General features: G+C 38.5%; 1 protein-coding gene across 5 annotated transcripts in view; it reads right to left on the bottom strand.

The window, feature by feature from the left end:
* Nucleotides 1-198: 198 nt before the first annotated feature.
* The window catches only part of LOC105282039 (myocyte-specific enhancer factor 2), a 72,937-nt gene continuing 47,464 nt past the window's right edge, over nt 199-25,671 (bottom strand). For 3 of the 5 annotated variants that reach the window (XM_011343711.3, XM_020032517.2, XM_011343712.3), the window contains exons 2-8: nt 13,350-13,466; nt 12,555-12,758; nt 11,275-11,433; nt 10,277-10,409; nt 9,929-10,185; nt 9,408-9,592; nt 199-8,570 (exon numbers count right to left, since the gene is read on the bottom strand). In XM_011343711.3, the coding sequence (XP_011342013.1) occupies nt 8,138-8,570; nt 9,408-9,592; nt 9,929-10,185; nt 10,277-10,409; nt 11,275-11,433; nt 12,555-12,758; nt 13,350-13,403 (1,425 nt within the window). In that variant the 5' untranslated portion in view covers nt 13,404-13,466 and the 3' untranslated portion in view covers nt 199-8,137. The remainder of the gene's footprint in view (nt 8,571-9,407; nt 9,593-9,928; nt 10,186-10,276; nt 10,410-11,274; nt 11,434-12,554; nt 12,759-13,349; nt 13,467-25,671) is intronic. The other 2 variants (XM_011343714.3, XM_020032519.2) reach the window with 2 other exon arrangements.

Genomic DNA, 25,671 nt, shown 5'->3' with positions numbered 1-25,671 from the left:
ATAAAGATACATCTAATAAAATATATTAATAAATGCACAAAATGACTCTCCTGTAATTCAAGTACTTTCTGCAGAGCGATTTCTCGGAGATAGACTGAGGGAGATGTTCATAATGGTTTGGGGTAAGTAGAGAGTGGTCATAGAGATGTATAATGTATGATATAGTATACAGTATACGTATATATAGACGACAGAATGACATTAATTCTTCAGAATATATTTACAAGAGCAGTACAAAGAATAACTCGATATTACACATATATATTCGTTACATAGACTAACGAGTAATAAGGTATAAGCAGGTGAACAGTTTAAATATTAATTGAGGCACGTGATAATAAGGCATTTCTACAGAGGATAAACGCATGATCGTACGCACGTAAGATAGAGCTTTCCGCAAAATCTGCCTTCCGGAATTGACGTCGTGAACGCTATTCCAGCGTTCATGACACCTGTCCCTCAATTTATGAAGAGAATTGATTGAGAGTAGAAATATTGATTGAGAATAGAAATGTAAACAAGGTCGCTAGAGAAAGAGAGATAATCTCTCTTTTGAATAATTTCCTAGAAAAATTCTTTTACGTTAATCGAATTTAATAATACTAAGATAGATTTTCCTTAATATTATAAAATCAAAACTGTGCTCTAAAATATAATTGCATAAATCATGGGACAGGTGGTGTATAAAATATTTGAATATGGTCCATCTGTGTTGATATTAGATCAACAAATTATTGTCCCTTTGATAGATTACACTGTCAACCGAAGAAGAAAAGGGACTTAGATAACACAGCATCTAATAATCTAAAATCTCTAAAAGTTTGTTTGCTTTCTATTAAGGAATGTCACGAGAATATCCTGAAGACGTATTTGAGATATCTTTTGAATTTTCGTGTTTGGAATATTCAAGTAGATTGTTACTTGCGGAATATGCCGCTAACGATTACACGTATTTATTATAAATACAAAAACTTTTGTGAACAATGCTTCTCTCACTTTTGAATATACATTCTAGATTATTCAATGTGCTTAAGTACTCAAAAATGTCGAGATATATCAACGAGATATGTTTATTCGCAGTTTGTCTTGAATTCTGTCCCAAGGACGTGATTATTCTCCGATGTCTATCTTACGTGTTTACAATCGTTGCAAATTACATTAGTGGACGTCACAATGAAGATTGGTATTCAGTGCAAACCATGTTGTGCCACACTGAATAACGTACCGAGTTTTATCTTAAAGTATGTGCACACACGTGGTCGAGATCCCTAAAGTTTAGAACATGTAGCTAACTGCCCTTTTGACCGTCCAGAGAAGAGAGGATAAGTCAAAGGTTGAAGGACACATTATGTACAATGCGGAAGTCATTAACATAGATCAGTTATAAGGCTTCCAATCAAGCAGTAAAACAACAGAACACTTTGTGTACCTAATTTATCATCTATTATTCGAATGATACCTGTGAACGCGATTTCCATTTAAGAACTGAAAAAAATCATCACATTGCATCAGTTTAGATTTAAGTATTAAGTACAACGTATTATCTCTCTATATGATACATAAATAATATAGAATTTTATAAACTGACACAATTTAAAAAAGACGTCGTAGAATCCCAAATAAGAATGCGTAGAATCAATGGAAGCTATTTGCGCAAAATTGAAAAACTGTCAATTTATCAAAACCTGTTGAAACATTTTTCATCATATATAAACGTGTTTTTACACAAAATTTATAGAATCGAAACACTTATAATTTTCGCGTGGTAAAGTCTTTAATATGATACGTGGAGCTTCACATACATGCGACATGAAAGTCGCTCGCAAAAATTTGGTCTCCTGTAATTGTGCAGTGATATCTTTTACGGCATAATATATATTAGCGACAAACACAGAAAACCGTTACGCATGATATTCTAAAATTTCTCATTATACGAAATCTCGAGATACAAATTCACTTGAACCAAATTGCAGTATACGTCAGTGTTACAAAAATATCGCAATTTACAGAGATTTACAAAGAATGCACATTAGAAAGATATTACATCTTGGAAAACTGCATGACATATGCGTGAAGGAACAATTACATGCGCGGATAATGCACATAATCATGATTAAATAATAATCGTAAATATTGCAGAGAAAAAACACAAAACAAGCCTGATGAAAAATTTCTTTTTCGTAAGCTATTATCAGAAAGACTTATTTTCAATAAATTAAAATGTCATTGTTAACACGTCAGATATATGGTATATATTATTATTAGTTATCGTCATATATCGACTATTGACTGTATAATTAATCTTTACCAGCATAAGTTTCTCCAGCATAAACGTGTTAAATATTTCGATTATTATTTACGAAGATAGTTATCTGGTATAGTTTAGAGAGCGAAATAAAGTTATTTTAGGAAACAACTAGTTGCACATCGTAAAACATTTCAGAAAACAACAAAATCGGTGTGACAGCGATTCACGTATGTTAACAATGCTATGTATATGTACGATTACTTAAGAAGAATACAATCGAAATAATATTAGCCTTATTAAGAAGCAACAAAACACGGTTTTACGATAACAAAACGTTACATATGAAAGTAAAAAACAATCGCCCATTTTCGGACAACGAGAATAGTCACAAAAGAATGAAATACACAACGAAAGCATGTGAGCCATAAAAGTGAATTAACAAAAATAACCGAACGAATCAATTGAATTTCTCTGTTTCTATTGTAAAATATAAATAACGTTAATACAAGAGATGAAAGAGCGTATACTACAACGTACAAGTCACAAGTCGAACGTTGAGAAAGCTACGCACAGGTGGATGGAATAATACTAAAATAAAATACTGCCAAATGTAAAAACCAAGTAAAATGTATTCTATGGGCAACATCGTAATAATCATATCATTATGCTGATACACTGAAATATAACCACAATGTGTATGTGTTTACAATGTTGTATGTTGCGTGTGATGTGTACATATAGAGCGTTATCAAATAATCATTATTTATCGCTAACTCTGACGATGATTATACTGACCAATAATAGGCAATATGGTAGTATGGTCATACAGATCAGTAATAATAAACGTATAACAATAACCGGGTAATGTCGAGCACCAAAAGTATAACGTATAAACAAGGAGCTTTAATTCCGCGTCTACGCCCTTTCACACGAACGCGAGCTCGAGTACGGTTGTGTGTGAGGCGCCGAGTGTGCATAAAGAGGCGATAAAACGTGTCTTTGAGATTTTAGCACGTAAAATTTCTCAATGGCTTCATACTTATGTAACAAACTCTTGGCAAACATTTACAATTATCGTTACAAACATAAACCGAGTCTTTGTCTTCAACATTTTAAGTATTTTTTTTCTTTTCCTCAAGTATTCTCTATGATAACTACTTAAAACGTAAAATCGGTATTCCCTTAATTAGTCAGTTACGATGGCACTATATGAATTACTTTCCTTTATTCTCGCAATTATCAGCTAACGTAACGCACGACTATAATATTGTATCGTTATTACTATTACATTATCATAATTATTTTTTTTTATACATATATATCCACACATGCACACGTCCAGTCGTGTACGCATGATGCAAATCTTTTGTGTATGCGTCTATGTGAGTATGTAGTCCTGTGTGTATGTGTACGTGTGTGTTTGTTGTGTGTATACATACAGAGCTCTATTTAAAATTTATACATTGTACAATGTAACGGTACCTCGGAAATCAATTGTAACAATATGATACGCAATTGGAGGAATTGTCTTAAACAACCTTCCTTTAAACCGTATTATACAAATACGCGTATAACTACATTAATAACGTTTAAAGTATGTTTCTCCCCCCCCTTCCCTCCCCTCCCCTTCCCCTATGCCCCGTCACTCCCGGCCGTACTCCATCTGTTTATAAAGTGCATTTCAAAACTAAGCAAGGGAAAATCAATGCGATAACTATACGTTAAAAAATATATATGAGGGTTCTTCCTGTATAATGACTTTTGGTGTGATCGCGTACGTATCAAACAGGCAATACCGTTTTTTTCGTAGTTTCAAAATGCACAGATACAGATAGTAACAGTAAAATGGCGATATCGTTACGACGTTTAAAAATGTGATGCTACTTGGCTTTACAGATATGTCCAGTACTTAAACCTGTATTTAAATTTATATATACATATACATATACATATATATGTACATATATATGTATATATATAAAATTGTATATTTATATATATATATATATTTATTCATTTATTTATTTGTGGTGACAACAGTTGTGGCTAGTACATGTACATCGTATTTCATTTTACTACATTGTTACAGTGATCTGGTACTTGTGCCGTGCATTGCAATTCGATTATTTGCGAACATTGCCTACAGCCTATAATGGCCCTTTTTTCCCAAAACAATGTCAGTTTATGTTGCAATATAAAACGTCTAACCATCCATTTATGGACCTCATTTATCTTATATGCGTATGGCTCGTCTAACGATGGTCCATTTCGTTCACAGCGTTCCAACAATTTCAATAGTCTCTCTGAGATTTGTTAACTACAATAATTATCATTACTTTACGTATTGAATATATTTGTTGATATCTTGAGGCACAACTATATGATTGCGTAATTCACGGCAAGTAACCAAACAGTATCTAGAATAACGCGCGAATTTAAATCAATGTCACATCATACAAATTAGTAGGATTTTGCACAAATGGACAATACTTGGAATAGTCCAAGCGAGCTAATTATAAAAGCGGAAAACTTATGTAGAAGAACACAACTTGAGTCACCGGGATACAAAACGCCTTGAGAAATAAGAACATACCTTTGTCACATGTTAAAGTACGCTTTCCGTGTCTCTGCTCTTGGTCGAACAGTAAAAATCACAGAATACGAATTTTATTCTATTCTGTATAGCGTCAACGTACAATAATATACTTTATCATTAGTTGTGCCAATCAAGACGAGTAGTACATCCTTCATTACATCAACACTTACTTTTGCTCACAGATATAGCTTACACGTACGTCATATTAAAAATATACATTGAAGTGTACGTACATGTACTTAACGTACATTTAACAAATCGCCTATTCTTACGGGTTTTGCTATGAGTTACGTCATACTGCACGTTATGATAAAATAGATCAAATAGCACATATAAACGTTGCATATAAAGTACTGTTCATGCTTTTCACATCACATTGTGACTGTTATAGAAGTGTTGATGTCGGAACACCCAAAATGATCTTAGATGGACTATTATGCATCAGGATCATGTTAGTTTCGATATCACAACAGGGTATCTCAGAGAAAGAATTAACAAGTTCAGGATTTTCATATCAAATATCCGTCGAGATGAAATTTAAATTATATCCTGTGTGTGTGTGTGTGTGTACGTGTGCGTGTATGTGTGCACGTGTATATGTACGTGTGTAATACAGAGGAATTTTAACATTAAATATAACATGCCGATAAAATTGAAACCAATGTTTTCACTTTATATAACAAAGTTACGAGAAAACACCGCAATATAACGGAGAATATAATATTCTTGATAGAACAACGTGAGAGATTGCCATCAATTTCACCTGCATTCTTGTTCAACGTACCAATTAAATGTATCCAAACATAATATGATGTTGCCGAATGTAAATTCGCTTGTAAGCGTTTACTTAAGTGAACCAGTTATATACGATCATCTTTTATTATAATATACGCGAATAGAATATATTACAATTAAATATCAATTAAATATATAATAAATTTCGTGTCAATAGGAAAAGTTTAATAACTAGTGGAGACATATATATCTTTAATACATTAAATTTTCTCTCTTCGTTATGAAAAATAACAATTTCTTTATATCTTTTTATTGTTTGATAAAAAAGTGTGTTGGCTAAGAGATTGCACTTTGTGATCATCTTAAAAATTCGTGATTAAAATTAGTGACTATACGCATTTGCGTTTTCGTATCTCGCATACCGATTGTACCGTCATATGAAACACTTCTAATATGCGTTAATGAAGGAAAGTGGATATCTCGAGGGTTATACCTCAATTGTACAACCGTCGATCACATTAATTAATTGCCTTCCCGTGCTACTTGTCAAAAAGTCACGATATAAAGCTTACAACATCATATATGTCGCGTATGCCGCGCTTAATTAGCTTATTATTTCCAAGACTTCATTAACAAATTGTACTGCATATACGATCTGGGAAAGCATCCTAACAGGAGGGCCACAAATGGTGCCAGGCACTATTCATTCATATACCTGCTTACTCCGTTAGTACGTTAATTACAATAATTTATCAAATACAACTCTCGAGAGCTAGTTTCTCGCCAGGACACATCCTGAGATTGTAAAACGTACATTGAAAATCGCCTTGACACATTTTCATTTCACCGATTTCAGGAAGAAGGTAAATTCTATACATCGTTAATCGTCAAATTGCAACCCTATTTTGCCAAATGTCTTTCAAGTTCGCGTTTACGCAACTGTTGGCCGAGAAGGTCGCGTTTCTGGTACATCGAAAAGAATAATCTCTTCTATATAATAATTCCTTATATATTACAGAATAGATCTCTGTGACGAGCATATTTTTTCATCTTTTTTTATAATTCATCTTTTATGTTATAATCCATTTCTGCAAATTTAAGTGTTGCTTAGAAGAGAACTAATCGTGATTAGTTCATCGTAATTGGCAAATTACACGTCCAGTAATACCTAGGGATTGTAATTTTGGTTTCTCTTTAAACGTTTACGATTAAAGTTATTAATATTAATATCACTCGATCCTCCTTACGCGGTAAGTTTTGTTTAATCACATTTTAGAGTAGATGGCATATACACTTGTGGCATATAAACTCTCGTTATGCATCTTTAGGCTTCAAGGGTTGCAAAATTTCCAAGCTTCCTTCTCTCATAATTCTTCTTTATATCAAATGTGCAAAATACTTGTGGAAAATGTATATAACGTGTGTATATATATGTATATATCTATACGCGCGCTGTGTGTATATCTTTTTTTTATTAATCAACATTATATAATATGCCTATCTATCTACTTCATGTTACCTCATATTATAATTCAATATATTAATTTCGAATCTTGTTCTATAGAATATCATGAATAAGTCTGAGTACAGCAGCCGACTTCCTCGTGTCTGGAAACCATAAGACATTAATGAACTCATTTTAACATGGATATTAAAATGGAAAATCGGTTGATCTGAGAATATAAAAATCGTGAAAGAAAAACGTAAAGGTTTGTATCGATATAAATTTTACGATCGGACAGAAACTGCGAGCAACGAGAAAGTTTGCCAACGAGCATTTCCCTCGGAAAAAAATGGTCGATTTATAAGTAAATTACTATCGCACTTAACGGAAGTGCAATAACAACTCGCGAAGCGCAGGTAGCAACTGGAAAATCTGGGTGAAACGTACTTTTACAGCGCGAGATCATGTATTAACAGATTATGGCGCATTCTGACTACTATACCGTACAAAACAACAATGAATTGCGACAGTAAGATATCTGATCTTAACGAATCTTACATTACAGCACAGATTTCTTCGCAAGCTCTTTTTAGACTCGATATTAGTACACTTTCAAAAATTTCACAATCGGGTAATGCGTTATTCTCTAACATACTGTTTTCCCTCCGCATAAATTTCCTTGCGACAAGCATCGAGGATACGATGCTGTGTCGCGAAAGCTATTACGAATTTTATGACATATATACAAACAACACTTCAATTATATACATGAAAATATATATATATATATATGTGTGTGTATCTATTATATATATATAAAGTTTCAACATTATGGCACCGTTTTTTTCTTTTCTTCAAATAAACGTATATTCTGTGTTAGCTTGAAAATATAAACAGATTTTTCCACTCCGCACTAGCTACGGCGGGTACCCGTACGTACCGTACCGCCACGTAGCATTACCGGTCATCGCGGTACGTAGAGTACGAAGTACGTGTCTCAAAGACGCTTTTAAAAGGAGTTTGTTTAATCGTATTGGAACTCACAAGCACTATATATGCCGTTGTACGTCGAAGAGGTATGAAACAACTGATGAGCGCAACAATACGATCGGCATTAAGTCGCCCAACCCTCCGTGATTCTCGAGCGTTTCATGATCGGCCCATTCTCATAGTCGGAACTGTTACCGCCGCTCGAATGGTTCGTTCTAATGTCACCGACCGTGCCATTTCCCGGCGACGGTAGATTCGTCGGTGTTATGCTTCCCGAATGGGACGGCGGCGGATTGCTGCTCGGTCTGCTCGATACCAAGTTTAGGGTCTGAGGGCCTGGATGGGACACGTGATGCCCGGGCGGTGCGCCGGTACTGGACGAAGGGCCGACAGTCAGATTCGTGTGATGCAGATTGCTCGCGTTACTCGGTCCACTGGACCCGCTACCACTGTGCGGATCTCTAGGTGGACTGATCGGTTCGCTCTTGATTTTCACGGGCAAAGGTGACGTGGATGGAGGTGGTGTACTACTTGATACAGCCAGATGAGGAAGACCACTGTAATATCAAAGAGCCTTGTCATATACTACGAAGTGCAAGGATTCACAAGTGGTTAAATGTCAAAAAGAAATGCGTGTGAATGTTTCTATATTCGATAGCGATCTAATCTAGCTAAAAGCTACTTCTCCCCAAGCTTCAACCCAGTCTTACGTCTAGTTGACGATAGTCGATTATGCGATCATGCATAGAGCATAATGAAAGTTGATTAATTGATGATATGAACGATGAAAATGTACTTCTAGCAATGAATCACCGCATAATGACTTGACTGTATTTACAAGCCATGTACTTGTAAATAGCAATTGAAGAATATTCAACACTCACAATGTAATGATATGCCAAACACTATTGTAACCGAAAAAAAACTATAGCGCTCCAGTGTGGTCAATACATAACATTATATCTACCAGTAATACATTCGTGCGAAGTAATTCATAAGCAATATGACACGCATGATATAATACATTGAATTCAAAGAGTAAGGAGAAAAAAGAACAAAGAAATATATATAAAGAACAAAAATGTGTGAAAATGTAAAAACGGATATGACTTTGTTCTGAATAAGAATCAATTAAAATGAACACTGAATCTCTGATTTATTATAAATCTCAGATTATTGGAATATGAAAGAGAAAAAAAGTTACAGTTACACATTTATTATAATTTATTCCAATGTATGTAACATCTCATTATAGATGTAGTTTTTTTTTAAATCGATTGTAACCGAGAGTAGCACGTGAATTAGCTGAAGTGAATAAAATAACTAGAAGAGTATGTCATACCAACTGGACATATAGCTTTCTTTCACAACAATAATTATGAAATATGATTTACCTGATGCTGGACATGGTGGCTGCCGAATACATTGATAAGTCATCAACGTACCTCTGATGAGACCATGCTAGGCTCCCGAGATCCGAGGAATAATCAGTTGGTCCAAAACTAGAATATCCGGCCGGTACTGCTGGTGTTTGTAACGCTACTACCGGTGTATTCAACGCAGGCTGTGTATGGGTATTCTGTGAAAAATATACAAAAAAATATATATCCATATATACACACACGTAATAATATGAATGCGTGATAGTTCTCTAATTTAAAAATTGCTCGATGAAAAATTATTCACCACGCAGAAATTTCAAATGTAAATTTCGCGTTAGCCCTTTGTTAATTACGTTTCGGAATTCAAGTTTCATTTGTATTTCCGTGTTTTGGTATCATTAATGGACGTGTTCTTTCTTGAACTTGGAAATGCGAGAAATTGAAACGATTACGAGAACAAAGAACAAAACATTAAGACTAAGTAAATATTGTTTGTTTAATCAACGTTCAGGTAACGACGGCAAAACGATTACCTCATAATTAGTGTCTTCGGAGAGAGATTGCGTGAGTGGTGTCGGTATAACCACTCGAAGGTTACCCCTGTGAGGATGAGGCGGCGGTGGTGGAAGCGGAGGTTGCGGCGAATGCCTCGATGGATTACTGCCTTTATTTGCATTACCTCCGCCGACTCCGAGCGCGGGCGAAGGTCCTGGACTAGGCGAACCACCCAACGGTGACGCTGATGGAGGATAACCATTGCTCATCTCCAACATTCCTCCCGCAGGATACACTGCGCATCAAAATATTCAATATGTTTAGATGCACGGATTTCTCGAAGACCCCCCTCGTTCTGGCTTTGTTTCTTTGTTTCAACACGCTACCTGAATCCGTCTCAGACGATGATGGACGTGGAGAAATGCTGGTGTGTGCCATCTGCGGACTAGATCCAAGGATAGATTCGCCGTAATTCACTGGTACAGATACTGGTAGCGCGTAATTCGATTGTCCCATTGTCTGCAATCACAATCGATGCAGTGCAATTAGCGATACCTGTAGCGAATAGATATCAACACTGCCGAGCAATTGACGATAAATTTGCAATTTGCAATTTGCTAATGTGCACGTTCCAACTTATTGCCTATTTCACTATGCAACTTCATGAAATATAGACTTATATATTTAATTCCTCTCATGCAGTAAAAAGCAATAAAAGTAAAATTATTATATAAAGATAACTGTATAATATCAGTCGACTACTAACTAATTTAAATTTGTTTTTTACGTTATTCAAGTAAAGTTGTTTGTAACTTTATAAAAATTTTACTGTTTATATGTTCTTGATTAAAGAACTCGTTAGATATAAATTAAATATTTACTGTATGTGTGTATTTACTGTACACACATCACGTACATAAAGAGTTTAATAATTCCAAGAATAATTCCAAGTTAACATTTACTGCAGAAAATTCTCATGGACTCAGAAAAAGATCCTTACCACATAAACTCTGCCTTCTCCGTAGAAAAATAACCACGAAAGTAATTACGAACCACATTTAAAAAGATTTATCTACTGATGACAGATCCCATGACAGATGATAAGATTTTAAATAAAACACAATACTCGCATGTCAATCATTTTAACAAGAATTAATTTAAGAATTTAATTTAGTATGATAAAATTATCTTATTGGAATGGTACAAATAGCTTATGTATTTAAAAGATATGTAAAATGAATATATCTACAAGAAAAGAAACATCTAAATGGGGTCAACGGAGTTAAATATTTTTGATAAGGCAAAAATATAATTTTCATATGAACATACGAGTTTACTGATTTTTTTGTTCAAAAACTGGCCGTCAAATGATTTGAATATTTACCCTGCTGCCATTGTGCTGATGCCTCTGCATCATCATTTGAAAATCTTCGTCTATCTTCGCGTATTTGGCCTCCGTACGCGGGGTGAGATTGTACTCGATTGCATCAGGTTCCGGACTCTCCGGAGACATGGCACCCTTATGCTCCTTCTTGTTGAGCGCCTGCAAGTGTCAGCAGACAGGTTCACGTGACCACACCGCCCGAGGGCACTCAACCTTCACATGCACATTAATTTAACGCCAAGACGCGCGCGCGCGCTTCTTATTCTACCCGGTTTACTCTCGCAATTACGTTCGCACACCGGGGGGAAAAAAAGGAAAGAGATCGCATCACTCCCATCAAAATGAGACTCCAACAAATGCGATGCGTAAGGCGCGTACGAGTGTGCGTGACATTGTGCGAGAATACACGAAGCGTCGTCAGTTCTTTATAAACTCTATTAAGATAATGTGTAAGATCTGAGATATGATTGAATAAAGGAGCATGCATGAAGAGAATAATTGTTTTAAAAAGTACTAGACGCTTGTCTTACACGAATGCGTATCATAAATAGAAAGTATAGGAATTGTAACTTTTTATGTAACTATGAAATTGATTTTAATTTCAGTAATTGTCTATAGAAGTATTTTTAAAATAGAAAATAGTGAAACAGCATAGCGCGTAACTTGCATGAATAAATGCATTGGATAGTTTTTATATCTAGATATAGATATTCTGCATTTTCTCTGTTATCTCGAACATCTCGGTATATAACTCTCATAAATCGTCTGACATAAATCATAAATCCCAAATTAAAAATTCTGAAATAAAAATTATTCGAGTATAGCAAGCAAGAGAAACAAAGAAACTGATTTCGTTATCTATTTGCATTCTTGAAACTTTTAAAAACCTCCCGATTTGCAACAACGCATAATCCAACAACTTTTTTTGAGATAAACGCATTGACAGTTGTGGTCATCAGCGTTAATGCAAAAACCATTCTCGCTTTAATATGCAAAAATATCAGTGATCTTCCCGGTTCAGTTCTTTTGTCATACGATTTGTGATACAGCTCTGTCGATACATTCTTATACATTCGACAGCGCTGCATATGTTGACCTTGGCGTATCTGGAATCGCAAGCGAGTGAGATACGCTTATTTCCTCAGTCGAGATTTCGATGGGATTCGCGAGAAACCGGCGGTGATTGTACGTCAAAAACTTCGATCTTCGGGCGAGGAGGACCCGCTGGCGCATCCACGTTTGTCCTGAGAATTTATCCGGTGGCGGATAAATGGACTCACCTCGATGATATTCTTGTTGGTGAGGGACTCGTGGGGTTCGTTGTACTCGGTGTACTTGAGGAGAACCTTGTCCATGTCGGTGCTCGCGTACTGGTACAGCTTGTTGCTCGAGCTGAAGATAATCAGCGCGATCTCGCAGTCGCACAGCACCGACAATTCGTACGCCTTCTTCATCACGCCAAATTTCCTCTTGTTAAAGGTCACCTGTCGCATATAAAGCAGAGATGAGCGCATCGAAGGTAAACTCGTATCGTGATTTTTGGAATCATCGAGACGCTGCGCCGCGCCACGCCGAATACCTCTCACTCGATTAATTCATCACCGTTTTAACTAATTATCGATTACGTCGTGAAATTACATAAATAATTAATGACTGTTTGTTTTTAGCTGCATCTGCGTTTGTCTTCCTTGCTCTTTTCAAGGCGTACGACTATTCTAGGAATATAAAAAAAACAAATGTGTAAAAAAAAGATATAGTTAGAAATAACGAGTCCTTTTTTACATGCAGTCTATTTATTCAGGATCGTTATCTTGATTGTGCGTTATTACGTATTTTACGCGCTGGTAAACACACATAAAAATAGCTATATTTGTGTATCTATTCAGAAATTGCCGCGATCTCTCGTGACATTTCTTTGTGAAAATCGAGCGCTTTGAATTAACTTTATTATATACATTTTCCTCATGTTACAGCTATCAGGAACGCGTTGTCCGCGCGTTAATTGCAATTAGCGCTACATCATTATGTAAATGAAGAGCATCAGTCATGCGATTGGAAAACGCTTGTATAATTACCTGACGGTTCCGTTCGTCTGTGATACGCGAAATCTGAATCTTCTTTCGACCCATTGTTGCACCACGTCTTGAATGAGAGACAAGTCTTCGAAACCACTGGATGGAATATTAAGAACACTGCAACAAACAAAACATAATGTATTCAAACACACGTCGCACATAAACACGTAGAATTATGTTACATAAAAAAAACAGAAAATTCATCATTAAAAGGTTGTGTAGTTTTTGTGCAATTTCACTGCGCTCGCTCGCGAAGCGCAAAATATACATTCAAACGATGCAGCGACTGATTAAAAAAAAAAACGAGGAGGATTTGCTTCCTGGTGATTCATGAAATATCGACATTGCTCCGATGTGAACGGTCGATTCGAGGGAAACGTTTCCGGCGCTTTTCACGAGCGATTTCTGAGCGCGAAAGTTTCGCGGCGGGCGATAGGGGCCGGTTTCATTTTTCAACGGATCTCATTTCCCATCCCGCGCTTCTGCCGGGGACGGGGGTGGAATTTTAATGCGTTTCGCGCACCAGGCACCATCCAGGCGCCGCGCCGTGTGGAAACACGGAGCGACGATAAACAAGCGGCGACAAGTCCGCGGAGAGCGACAGAACTGGACCGCGCTTGAAAACCTAATATTCAATGGAAAACTCTCTCGCGCGCGCTGTCACTTTCATACGTATCGATTCCGCCGATGATGTCGTTGCGTACGAGCAAGTTCGCAAAAGCGAAGCGCTACCGCTGCTGGCGTTGTGCGCTTCAGAGAGACCGGCGGACCGCGGCGAACAAAGTGTCGAATCGTTTACCACTGCGAGATTGCGGCTTTCACGCGGAATAAAAGGGAACGACGTCGTGCGCGACGTTGTTATGGGAGAATGTGCCTTTCAATTGGCACTGATAATTGAGCAGCTCGCGCACGAGCTAATACTGCTGAATTTTTCACGAAATTCAGATAAACGTCATGTGTTTCGTCATGTTCCCTTGAAAAGGGCCATTTCCCTGCGCGAACTGAATATTGTGTAATGGGCGAAACTTTTCAGATACATGGATACATGGTTTTTTTTATTGATCAGTAAGTGTCATTGACTGGATCAGTAATAGTCGATGAACCGTCGGTTCTCAGTGAACTATTAGCGAGGACTTTACTGGGAGCATATTTCACTTTTTAGTAGCTTTTAGTAGCAATCTTTTCCTGTTCTATTGCTTTCAGTAATCAAATGTGACTGATTTTGTTTAGGTAAATTTTACTAATTGTAGTGTTATAACTGAGAATATATTTATAACTATAGCTCAGTGAAAACACGCTGATTCTTTCTAAGAGAGGTATATGCACCGCGCATTATATAATAGCGAGCGACGTAAATAGATCAATAGGATATAACAGATCGTTCTTATCCGGCGAACGGTCTTCCGGCATGCAGCTTCGAAAAGTTTTCAAGTCAGTTGATTGCAGTTAACTATAACGTTGGAATTGTATACATCTCCAGAGACGATTTATCAAGAATTGAAGAGAGATCGAGGTATATCACGTACTCCATGTAAACCAGGTCGTATTGACAAGCGATTTTGTAAAAGTAATGTAGAAAATCGAGGCACGAACATTTATTAAATATTTTTAACGAACTCACTGCGCCCTAAAAAAGAATCCCGAGGGGTTGGTCACTAGTGGTTATAGTGTACAAAAATTACCCTTGATACGGATTACCTTTAAATTACCTCAGATTCCTTAAGATTACCTAATACTACAACAGTTCGATCACATAACTTGGCAAAAGTTTCAATTTACTGTCAAAATTCATCAATGCCGTATTTTCCGTATTGATTTCAGCCGGTAGTTCTCTCGATGATTGTTCAGAATTTTCCATTTTGATCGATTTCGATAATAAAACCAGAAAAAAATAATAAACTAGCACAGAGCAAAAGAATCAAGCACAGAGCAGGCAGCTCAGCGGACATATAGACCCGAAAACATATGAAAGGTTGCGTTTCCGATATTTGGTTGTCTCTCGGCGGTTAGATATACTGAATATATATCGCGCATGGTATCACGATTACCTTAGATTACCTCAGATTATCTGAGACTACCCTAAGAATTACCTAGCCCTTTTACAAAAATTACCTCAGTGACCAACCCCTCGAAGAATCCATTGAATTAGCTACAAGAATTTTTAGTTGACGCAAGTTATATCAATTGATTGTTTATTCGTTATTGTAAAATATATTCTTTTCAGCATTTCCCGTAGTATTCGTATACATAACTAATTTTTGTCAAATACAATTAGTCTGCTTTGAACAAATCTTCACATTCAAATTTTGTTTTTTTTCGTTCGCGAATCGTATTATCTTTTCATTTCCAGGAAGTAGACTTGGCATTATTTTTGCAATATATCTTGAAATCAACGACGACAATATCTCGGGTAATATCACGATGGACAATATCTCGGACGGTAAACGAACGGCCACGATATTGCAATAATACACTATAAATACGAAACTATTACGGTACAGCGTAGAATTAGCCACAAGTGAGACCGAATTAAACGTTTCGGGCCCACGAATAAATTGTCAGTGTCGACAAGAGGAAAGAAAACTAATTTAAGCCGGTGGGGATTTTTTACCAATGAAAAATAAACTCTCGTGAAAAATAAGGACAATTTGCATCGTGGGCGATATTAATTCTTTAACTTACGGTGCTTTAACGTACGACTGCATAATTAAAACGCATTTTAATTAATTTAATTCTCTTAGCGCACATGCATATTGTCAAAAAGCTAATTTCAAAACACGGTGAAAACGCAGAGAACAAGAGATTTATGTATCAGAGTTTTCGAAGCATTAGCAAACAAAATTGTTGTATTTTACACGTAACTTGTAAAATTTAACAGTAATTGCTCGCCTTACTAACCCGAGATAAGTCATTCTGCACAGATAAGCGCAATAAAAATATTATTCTCAGATAACGAGATAACTGAATTTTCTCGTATAACTAAATCATACAAAACTTATCTTTTCAAAAAAAAAAACGCGTATGGCACTATTTGGCGCAAGACACTACCGTATCTCTTGATAGTAAAGAAAAATGTACACGATGCTTTAAAGAAAAATGTAAAGTTTGTGAACCACTATTCCTTTCAAACATTCAAACTAGCTCTTCTCAGGAGAAACGTCAGGAAGCATCTCATATTTCTCAAACTGCAAAATAGAATCTTCCAACTTGACAAGTTTCAAGCTATGATAGCGTTAAAATAAAATTTGCGTCAAGCACAAATGATGTTTCTTTATTTATTTACACCTTTCGCACTTGATTCGTGAAAAACTTAGCTCAAGAGTTAATGAACTATATATTCTCATGAAAGGCAAAAAATTCAAGAAAGACTTGCTTTTCCGCTACGCAGTTGAAACGTTATAAAGCAAACATTATAAAGCAAATACTGAAGAGACACACACAAGAGTTTCTCTTTTTCGTTCAATTATTTAATGCCAATTATCGAAAGATTAAGCTGGCAGGGAGGAATCGAGCGCGCGCGTGTCTACGGCATCAAATTAAAAGGGTCTTATCAGCTTCTTTGGAGGCAGTAAGTGATAGTAGCATGAGAGAAATGATCCAACAACACGGGGAGAAAACGTCATGCAACCCGCTGAGAACAGCGACGCGAAAAACTCTTTACGCTAATCGCGCAGCGATGACGATGAGTCATCTCGCGTGTTGTGCAAATTGCTTTCGGCAGCGACAAGTGCATAATGAGAAATGTATTAAACAACATTGTGTCTGTAATTTTATTATCGATAATCGACAAGCAAGCGCGAGTAGTCGCCGACGTTCATTCACCTTTTATGCTCCTGTGGATTTCGCGGATTAGCGCGAAGAATGCAAATTTTCCCGAAAAAGAGGTTGGACTCTACACCGATTTGTTTCCTCCTCCTCGCAGCGATTTAAGCGATATTCAAACTTGAACTATCGTTTATTTGTAGAAATAGGATTTGAGTTAAACGTGAAATTTAAAACAAAAATAGGTCAAACAGATTGCAATAGAACAATGTTAACTACATTTGTGTACAATATTGTTATGATGTAATTTAATGTGTATGTATGTCCATGACGAGAATAATTCTTGTGAGAAACGACAAAGCAAGACGCAAATAACATAAATTAAAAATACACAAACATTTCTCGAGATGTAAACTAGAAATTAAGCTTTTTAAGGATTAAGAAAACTATGAGAAGTGGAAATATTTGATTTGCATAAAAGAACATTTTTTAATTGCCACCAACTTACTAAAGAAGCAATAAAGACTCGATAAAGAAGCAATAAATATTGATACATCTTATATATATATTGCAAACATAGACCGCGTTACGGCTGGAATGAGCAATTGCAATAGCAAATTATGTTACAGAGGGATATTACGATGGGGAATAAAGTAGGTCCTCTCTTTTTTTACGATGTGATATTCGGAAGTAGATGTCTAGGTAATTAAAGCAATTAAAGGAGCTTCTGTACTCGCACAGATAGCACGTAACGATCGGGCAGTGACGTCAGCTGGGAAATAGAAAGCGATTCCTTTATCTCTTGCAACCATATGCTGCATTGAAGTAGATAGCGTTAATTGCTTCGACCCATTGCTAATGCGATGAAAATGTAACAGCGAAATACAGAGCCCTGTTTCCTCTTCCAGCAAAAATTCGCAGGCGCTTGAGTGATTTACAATTTTTGTTGAGCGATTATTTCTTTCGACTTTAACCTTTTAAATCAATATAATCCTCTCTTCTGTCCGACTTTATTACAAAACTATGAAAATTTCAGTAATATTATACACACTGAACTATAATCTGTAAAATTAAAAACAAGCTAGACCGACAAACTTTGCATCTTTTTTATGAGAATTTAATTAAAACTTTACATAACGGATTATAATCTTCTGTATCATCTTCTGCAACATATCCCATTGTATTCTAAAACATACAAATTTTGTCAAGGTAGTCTATTAATAAAAAGACGCATACTTTATTACGATGACACGTGTCAGGTTTGTGAGAAAAATTTGGGAAGGAAATTACGCGAGGTTGTCTCGCAAAGTTGAAGCAAGTGATTATTACTTCAGTGCCATTACTGTGTCCTAAATGCGTAATATGTGGATCGATGCGGCGCAGGTATGGTGTTCCACGCGCCTGAAACTGCTTTTGTGCCCTTAATGGTTAAAGTCCCTAGTGCCCCATTTAAAATATAGGGCAACATTACGCGCGTTGGGAAAAGATGAAACAAACAAATGAGAAGAAATCGAGGCACAAATCGCATGGTATATTATGTAATTATATCATAATTAGAGTAATGGTTTGGAAATATCGCATAATGAATTTCAAAAGATTCTCAAAATAACAGTACTATTTTACATAGATTATTAAGTTGGACCTGGATACGTAAGTGATTAATATAAGAAAGTTTTAGATAAATGTATCATTTTTTCGTGTTTTACCCTTTTTTCTATCCACTTAATTATTTTTATGCTCTATGCATCAAGATAGAAAAGCATGCAAAATTTGTATGTCTTCATTATGTTGTGAAATCAACAATGACATATATAGAACATAAACGTAATATGAATTATAGTCTTGAAGAAAGATGAAAATAATCTCGTGATATAACGAATTATTATCTCATTGTGCAACGTACCACACGATAAAGTATTTGATTGACGATGTGGCCCAAGAATTTTATCGCAATTGATATGAATGAGTCGCAAAGAAAGTCAGGCGCAGTGAACGAATTTTTGAGTTCGCGAAGAAAAATAGACAGACAAGATTGAAAAGGTACGCGCGTTTAAAATACGGCACGTGTCAACAATTTTGCTGCGTAACATCCACGCGATCAAGCAGGAAAATGATGCGGCTCACAGAGAATATGCAAATAATAAATACAATTATTATGTGCATATTGAATCATACATTTTTTATCTGCTCACATCTCTTCGTGACGAATCTTTAGACTGTCAATAATATAAAATTAATGGAGACTCTCTTCGATGTTCTGATGATTATTCTTATAAAAAGGTAACCATTATTTATTTCTAATTATAATTTTCATAAGTTATTGTGAAAAGAAAATTCTCTTTCAATTAAAAAACTCAGACGTTCAATAAATTTCGATCCACGGATCTCATTATTGATGACGAATTTTATTCAATATTCATAGTAACAATTTTGCTCGACTACTAAGCAGCTTCACGAGGAAGAAACAAGTTCTAGTAAGGATCGCAACAATCTTTCCATTCATCTATAAAATCCCTGATGCTGCGATATCGCGTGGTTATGCATCAAACGCAGCACAGAACGACTATTCGACCCGATCCGGTCATCGTAACTGATTAAGAAATTTTTTCCTATCTTCATCACTTTACGAACGAGGCGAGGGTTACTTCGCAAGCAAGTCGCGAGGTTTTAAATATAAATGAGACTCATCGCCCGTGTTCATTCTGTGCGAAACTAATGAATGCGTCGGCTCCCATTCATCCGCGACGATAAAATGCAACACGCGCGTTCGCGAGTGGTTCGCGACACGCAACGCGACCAAGTTGTTCAAGTACTACAGTAACGAAGGGAAAAGAGCTCTTCGCGGGAGAGAGAACCCTATTATACGGGGTGTCCCACCACCAACATCACCATCACTGTCACCATCGCTACCACTACTACCAGCACGTCCACCCCATTCGTCGCCGAGCGATCTGCGTCAGCGGATCGATCTCTCGGCGGCACGGTCTCGGCCGGTTTTAATAGCGGATTTCAGAAAGATGACGAAGAACGATAATCCAGGATGATCACGGCCGGCCGGCTGGCCGACCTACCTGCCTGCCGTTCGAGGGGGGATTACACGCCCTAAAGTTTTCCCGTCGGTTAAACGACGAGAAGGGTTGCGCCGGCAACGCGAACAGGCGGCGCGTTAACAGGTTGCGGACAAACAAGGAGTGGTCGTGGTGGTACTCTTCAACCTTGCACAGGTGCTTCCCCGTCTCCTCCTCCCCGGCCATACCCGAGCGCGTTGCTGCGACCGCGAGTAAAGCCTGCGAGAGGTGGAGTGCCAGCAAACTACGTGCACACACACACACGACCACGGATGCGAAGACACACGGAGCCGGGAGCCGGTAATGTCTTGATGATAGAGAAGCGCGATTAATCGAGGTGTGCGAACGGAAGCGACTGGCAGGCGGGACGTCGTTACAACCGGCCGCCGGAGTCCAGGAATTTAGCATTTTCCACGATCGCCGTGCTCTCTTTGGCACCGCGGAGCGTGGCCGCCGATCGATCGGTCTTCTTCATCGATCGCCGCGAACGTGATTAACATTGTAACGATTCGTAGGCGAGCGAGGAGCAGCAACGCGCGCCAGTCGTACAAGTGGCATGCACGGCTTTCAGGAATGCACGGCATGTATTTCTGAAATTTTTCGCAAGCTCGTCTATGTGTGTGTGTGTGTGCGTGCGCGCGAGAGAGAGAGGAAACGCGCAATACGTGGCGAAAACAATAATGAAACATTGCAAACGATAAACGTCAAATAAAAAAAAGTGCTCGACGAGCGCAAGGGAAGGAAGAGAAACAGATCGGTTTCGACCGAGATTCCAGCTTGATTTGCCTCCGATATAATTATTATTTCTCATAAAAATTATTTCTAATAAAAATGGGCGGTTTGATTATAAACGAGCGGTAGTATTATATGGTAGATGAGTTGTACATCGGCTAGTTTTCTATCCGAAAGCTGTTCAAATATCAACGAAATTTGCAGGCGCGTTATCGGGTGAGACGAAACGAAACCATGCTGCGGATCTGGAAGCAGCGGCGTTTCGAGATATAATAAAATCGCTGAATACGTGCTCCATTCTTACGTATCTTGATCGCGCTGATATGCGCTAAATGCCGCGTAATGTTACGTAAGGTAGATGTAAGGAATACACAATCGCGTTGGATACATGACAAAGCGAGTTCGAGTCACTCCTGCGCCGTGTTCCCGTCGTACGTTCGACGTACGTTCCACGATACCGAGCTGGACGCGTATACATATTATAATTACACGAAGCGTTTGTACACTGTGTTTCCTTCTTTCTTTCTTTTTTCCTTTCTGTTTACGTCGATCTTGCAGGAAATTAATGTATAGCAAGCAAATCGGCGCCTCTCGACATGAACGAGCGGGACAAGCATTACGTTCCACGATGTGATTAAAGACATTCGCTTAAAATGAAGATGGATAGAATAAATTTTACATTCCAATTTCACTGTCCTGTTTTCAATTCAATTTTAAGCGTGTGAAACCGTTCAGATAACTCCAGCTACGTTGTAAATCATGACGCTCAAGATGCATCGAAAATGGAACAACTTGAAAAATTTATTGAAGTATTTTGTAATACAATCGTTACTATTGGGTTGACCGAAAAGTCCCTGCCGACCCCATTAGCAAAATTCAAACGCAAAACTCTGCATTCAGAATTGATAGAAAGTTTTGTGTTTAAACCCTGTCAAAAAACCTGCACAGCTCTTCTTACGCAAAACTTTTAAATTAATCACTGTATTAACTCTTATTGCAGAGTTTTGTGTTTGAATTTTACTAAGGTAGTCGGCACAAACTTTCCAGTCAACTTTCCCAATATTACTATTCTCTTCTGTTCTTTTTTAGTGTGCCTCACCCCGCCAGTTTATACAAATAAAAATCATCAATCACACACGCATCCGTTTTCACGCACATCCGGCGGTTTTCTCTCCCCTACCAGCGTGAATCGGGAAAACGGAGCGCGCGCGCGACAAAGGGCAACCGTCGCGAGATTAGATCGCGTCTCGTGCGTGCGCGATTATGAAACGCGATCTTGATACGAGACGCGGTGTAAAATGAAGCGCGACGAAAATAACGGAGTAAAGCAGTGCAGCGACGCCGCCACCACCGCACCGCGCCGCGTTAATTCACGCAACGACACATCGCGTGTTCGCGATGAATGGGAAAAGCCTCAGTAAATATAGTCCAAGAGTTAGAATTAGAACGACGAGTTAAAGCCAGCGCGTTTTTACGCGTACATCGCGCTGCCAGACGTTATGTAGCGTGCGCGCGTGCTCGAGAGGAGGGGAAATTATCGGTCGCGAATTCGTATTTACGTTTCCAACCGACGCGAAAATCTCGGCTTTAAAGGAACGAAAAATTATAATTATTTCAACCTCGCGTGCGCCTGCTCGTACCTGCCTCTTATTCCGTTTATATCTCGGAGAGTACACAAATGGAAAATGATTCAGAGATGCTCGACGACAAAACATGAAATATCTCAATTTTGTTAACGTGATTCAAAGTAACGGAAATGGGGGAAATAAAAAGAAATGCACAGAAGCGATCGACCGTAAATTAAATATCAATCCTTTGTACAGTCAAAACGCGGAGCAATAAAATTATCCGGAATGAGAATGAAAAAATGAAGTTCATCTGGAGTACGCTCGTGTTCTTAGACGAGATTGCATCGATTGACGCAACGATTGATCAAGACTCCGCATAATGTAAACTGTATTTCTCCACCGACTAAGAAATTTAGCTGCATCTTTCCACGTTTTTCAGAATGAGAGGATAATTTTCGTCTAAGTTCGATGAAATGCAAGGAGCTCGGTGCACGATGTCGTTGGTTGGCGAATAAAACAAAAGCCATTCCCTCATTTCGTTCGCGGAATGGTCTTTCTCACGTTGGAGAACACCGTAGAGCACCGGCTATCTTACCACCTCGCGCGGAATCGACGTTCCACGCACATAATCGATCGACGCGCACAACAACGGCAACATGCGACGGGCTTTCCCAGCTTCGCGGGGCTGCAAGGGGGATGGAAATAAATTATTACGCGCGCGGGCGCGAGTAGTGAATGAAAAGCGCCCGCTATACTCGCTCGCTTCGCTATCTTTACCGGCGATACCACGAAGAGATCTAGGAAAAGCACGACGTGTCCCCCCACGATCGAATTTAGTTTATTATACAAAAGCGTGCATCACTACGTACAGTGAGGGTCAGCGACCAGCCAGCTAGCTAGCCAAGCCAGCCGGCAGCGGCTGTCTATATAGCGTCTTCAGGCCGAGACATACGGGAAATACGGGAAAAACACGAGCCACGAATGAGAAATACGCAAGCGATAATATTACAGCGCGACAAGGCAACGTGGAGAAAGCAAATTATGGGATAATTTTGACGCCGACACGTGGGGAATTTTATTTCGATGGGTCAAAACCGAACAGTTAGAACCGGCAAGAAAGACTCCCTCGAGCTTCGGATATTTTGTTTGAGTACAATGTGCTAGTCTACTTGAATATTCCTATCAACTAATCGTTCGTTAACGATCCTCGCCCTTTGAACTGTTTAGAATTTAGCTGGAGTAATTTGAATAGCGAATACAACGCAAAAGTCGGTTACTACTCGCGTCACCGACAATCTCGCGGCATATCGAAGAGCCGTGAAAATATTAACATGATAAAACGTTACGTCACGCCAAGCGCCTTGCAATAATCTAGCAAAGTCGCAGTGCTCGCTGCTAGATCATGAGAAAACATTCAACGACCATGCGATCAGCAACAATGAAAAAAAATTCATTAAATTTGCTAACTTGCCATAAGATGGGAACAAAGTACGCGGATTTTTCTTACAAGCTTCTTTTTCGCAGAATTCAGCACAACGTAACGTTCACCTGGAAGAGTCGCACGAAGAGGAAAGAAAAAAGAAAAGGAAAAAAAAGGAGAAAAAAATAAAAAGAAGAAGCAAAAATGAAGAGAAAGGAAAAACGAGAAGCTGAAAATTGCCGAACGCTTATCAGACGAGAGCACGTGGAGTGGAGGTCTCGATCGGACGAGCAGGCCGTACTTAATCAACACGCGTCCATCGTGTTCGTTTCGTCGGCGACGGGGAACGCGATGCGGGAAGGAACCGGCCGACGACGGCACACGTGAAACTCATTTGCATCTCGTTACACCGCACGTCGAGGCAGCGCGTGGATTAATAATCGTCTACGAGCGAGACGAGACGCGTCTTCGCGTCTTCTGATCGGCCCGGGTATTCCTGTAGCGGCGGGGGAGGAGGGGCACACGCATTATGCGAATACGCTGAGAGAGCGCGGGTCCAGCTGATAAGTCGCGTCTTATCTCGCCGGCCGATTGCGGTCTCCGGCTCGCGAGCCGTAATATCAATATCAAATTTAAAGGATTATCGCGCGAGATAGACCGGGGTCGAGACACAATGAAATGCGAGAGCGAGATACGCGGAGGCATTAGATTGGACAGGAGGATCCGATCGCGGCGGATGGTGCATGGAAACTTCATTAGCGGGAACATTACCGGAACGGAACTGCCTGGATTGATACGTTCGCTGCCCCGTCCGAATAAAACTCTCCCGTTGATGATGATTCCTCTCGGTATCAGTGATTCACTCCCGTTAAATACGCGACAGATCTCTATTTCTATCTACAAGCCACCTCGCGGGCATAATGGCACATTATCGTGCATTGTCAGCAAAACAGCGTAATCTCACACTTCGATGCCACGAGATTAGCATAAAAATGTTTCATTAGTTATCAGCTATATATCTTCTTCTCGTTTCCTGAGGCGATTGAAGTCCTGGGACGCGTAATAAGCTCTATCTACCGATCTACCGATGCTTTATTCCGTCTATCTTATCCTTGTGGCTGCCTGCTTCGCGCGTGTGCGCGACTCAAGTCGGCTGAATCTTCAGCTTGGCTACCGATGATGCCGGCTCGTTAGGATGTCACTTTGTCGGATCGTTTATGCGCGCAACCTGCGCAGATTCTCGTACCGGTGCCCGTGCATTAGATAGCGAATCAATCAAAACGATCGTCGATGATTTATGGTATCTCGAGTAAGGCGCGATGTTCCGTAATAAAAGTGAAACATACTTTTTAAGAACGCAGTGGAGAATATTTTATTCGAGAGATGCATCGGAATTGAAATGAATTGTTGTGCGCGTTACAACACAATAAATCGAGTAAATAAATATAATTACAGAGAGATATAATTCCACGGAAATGGATGACAATTAATTGGCGACAGCTATCAATGTGTTTATTCCAAGAGAAAATCGAGATATCGGAGAAGTTAAAAGTTCAAATGTCATGTAAAAACAATTTGAATTTTGTTTATACCATAGAATTGATTAATTATTCTCATGATCGTTTCAACGGTATTTCTGCGATCGTTCGAGAAAGCTAATTAATCAGTATTACTAATAGGGTTTTCTACTTTTTATGCTTCCACTTGAAGCGATAGCCTTTCTAAGTGCGTTCTAAATCATCGAACGTTGTTTTAAGGATCTGATTAAGTCT

This window comes from Ooceraea biroi, chromosome 7, assembly GCF_003672135.1.
Source record: "Ooceraea biroi isolate clonal line C1 chromosome 7, Obir_v5.4, whole genome shotgun sequence".
Classification (NCBI taxonomy): domain Eukaryota; kingdom Metazoa; phylum Arthropoda; class Insecta; order Hymenoptera; family Formicidae; genus Ooceraea; species Ooceraea biroi.
This window is presented reverse-complemented; position numbering and strand designations above follow the sequence as displayed.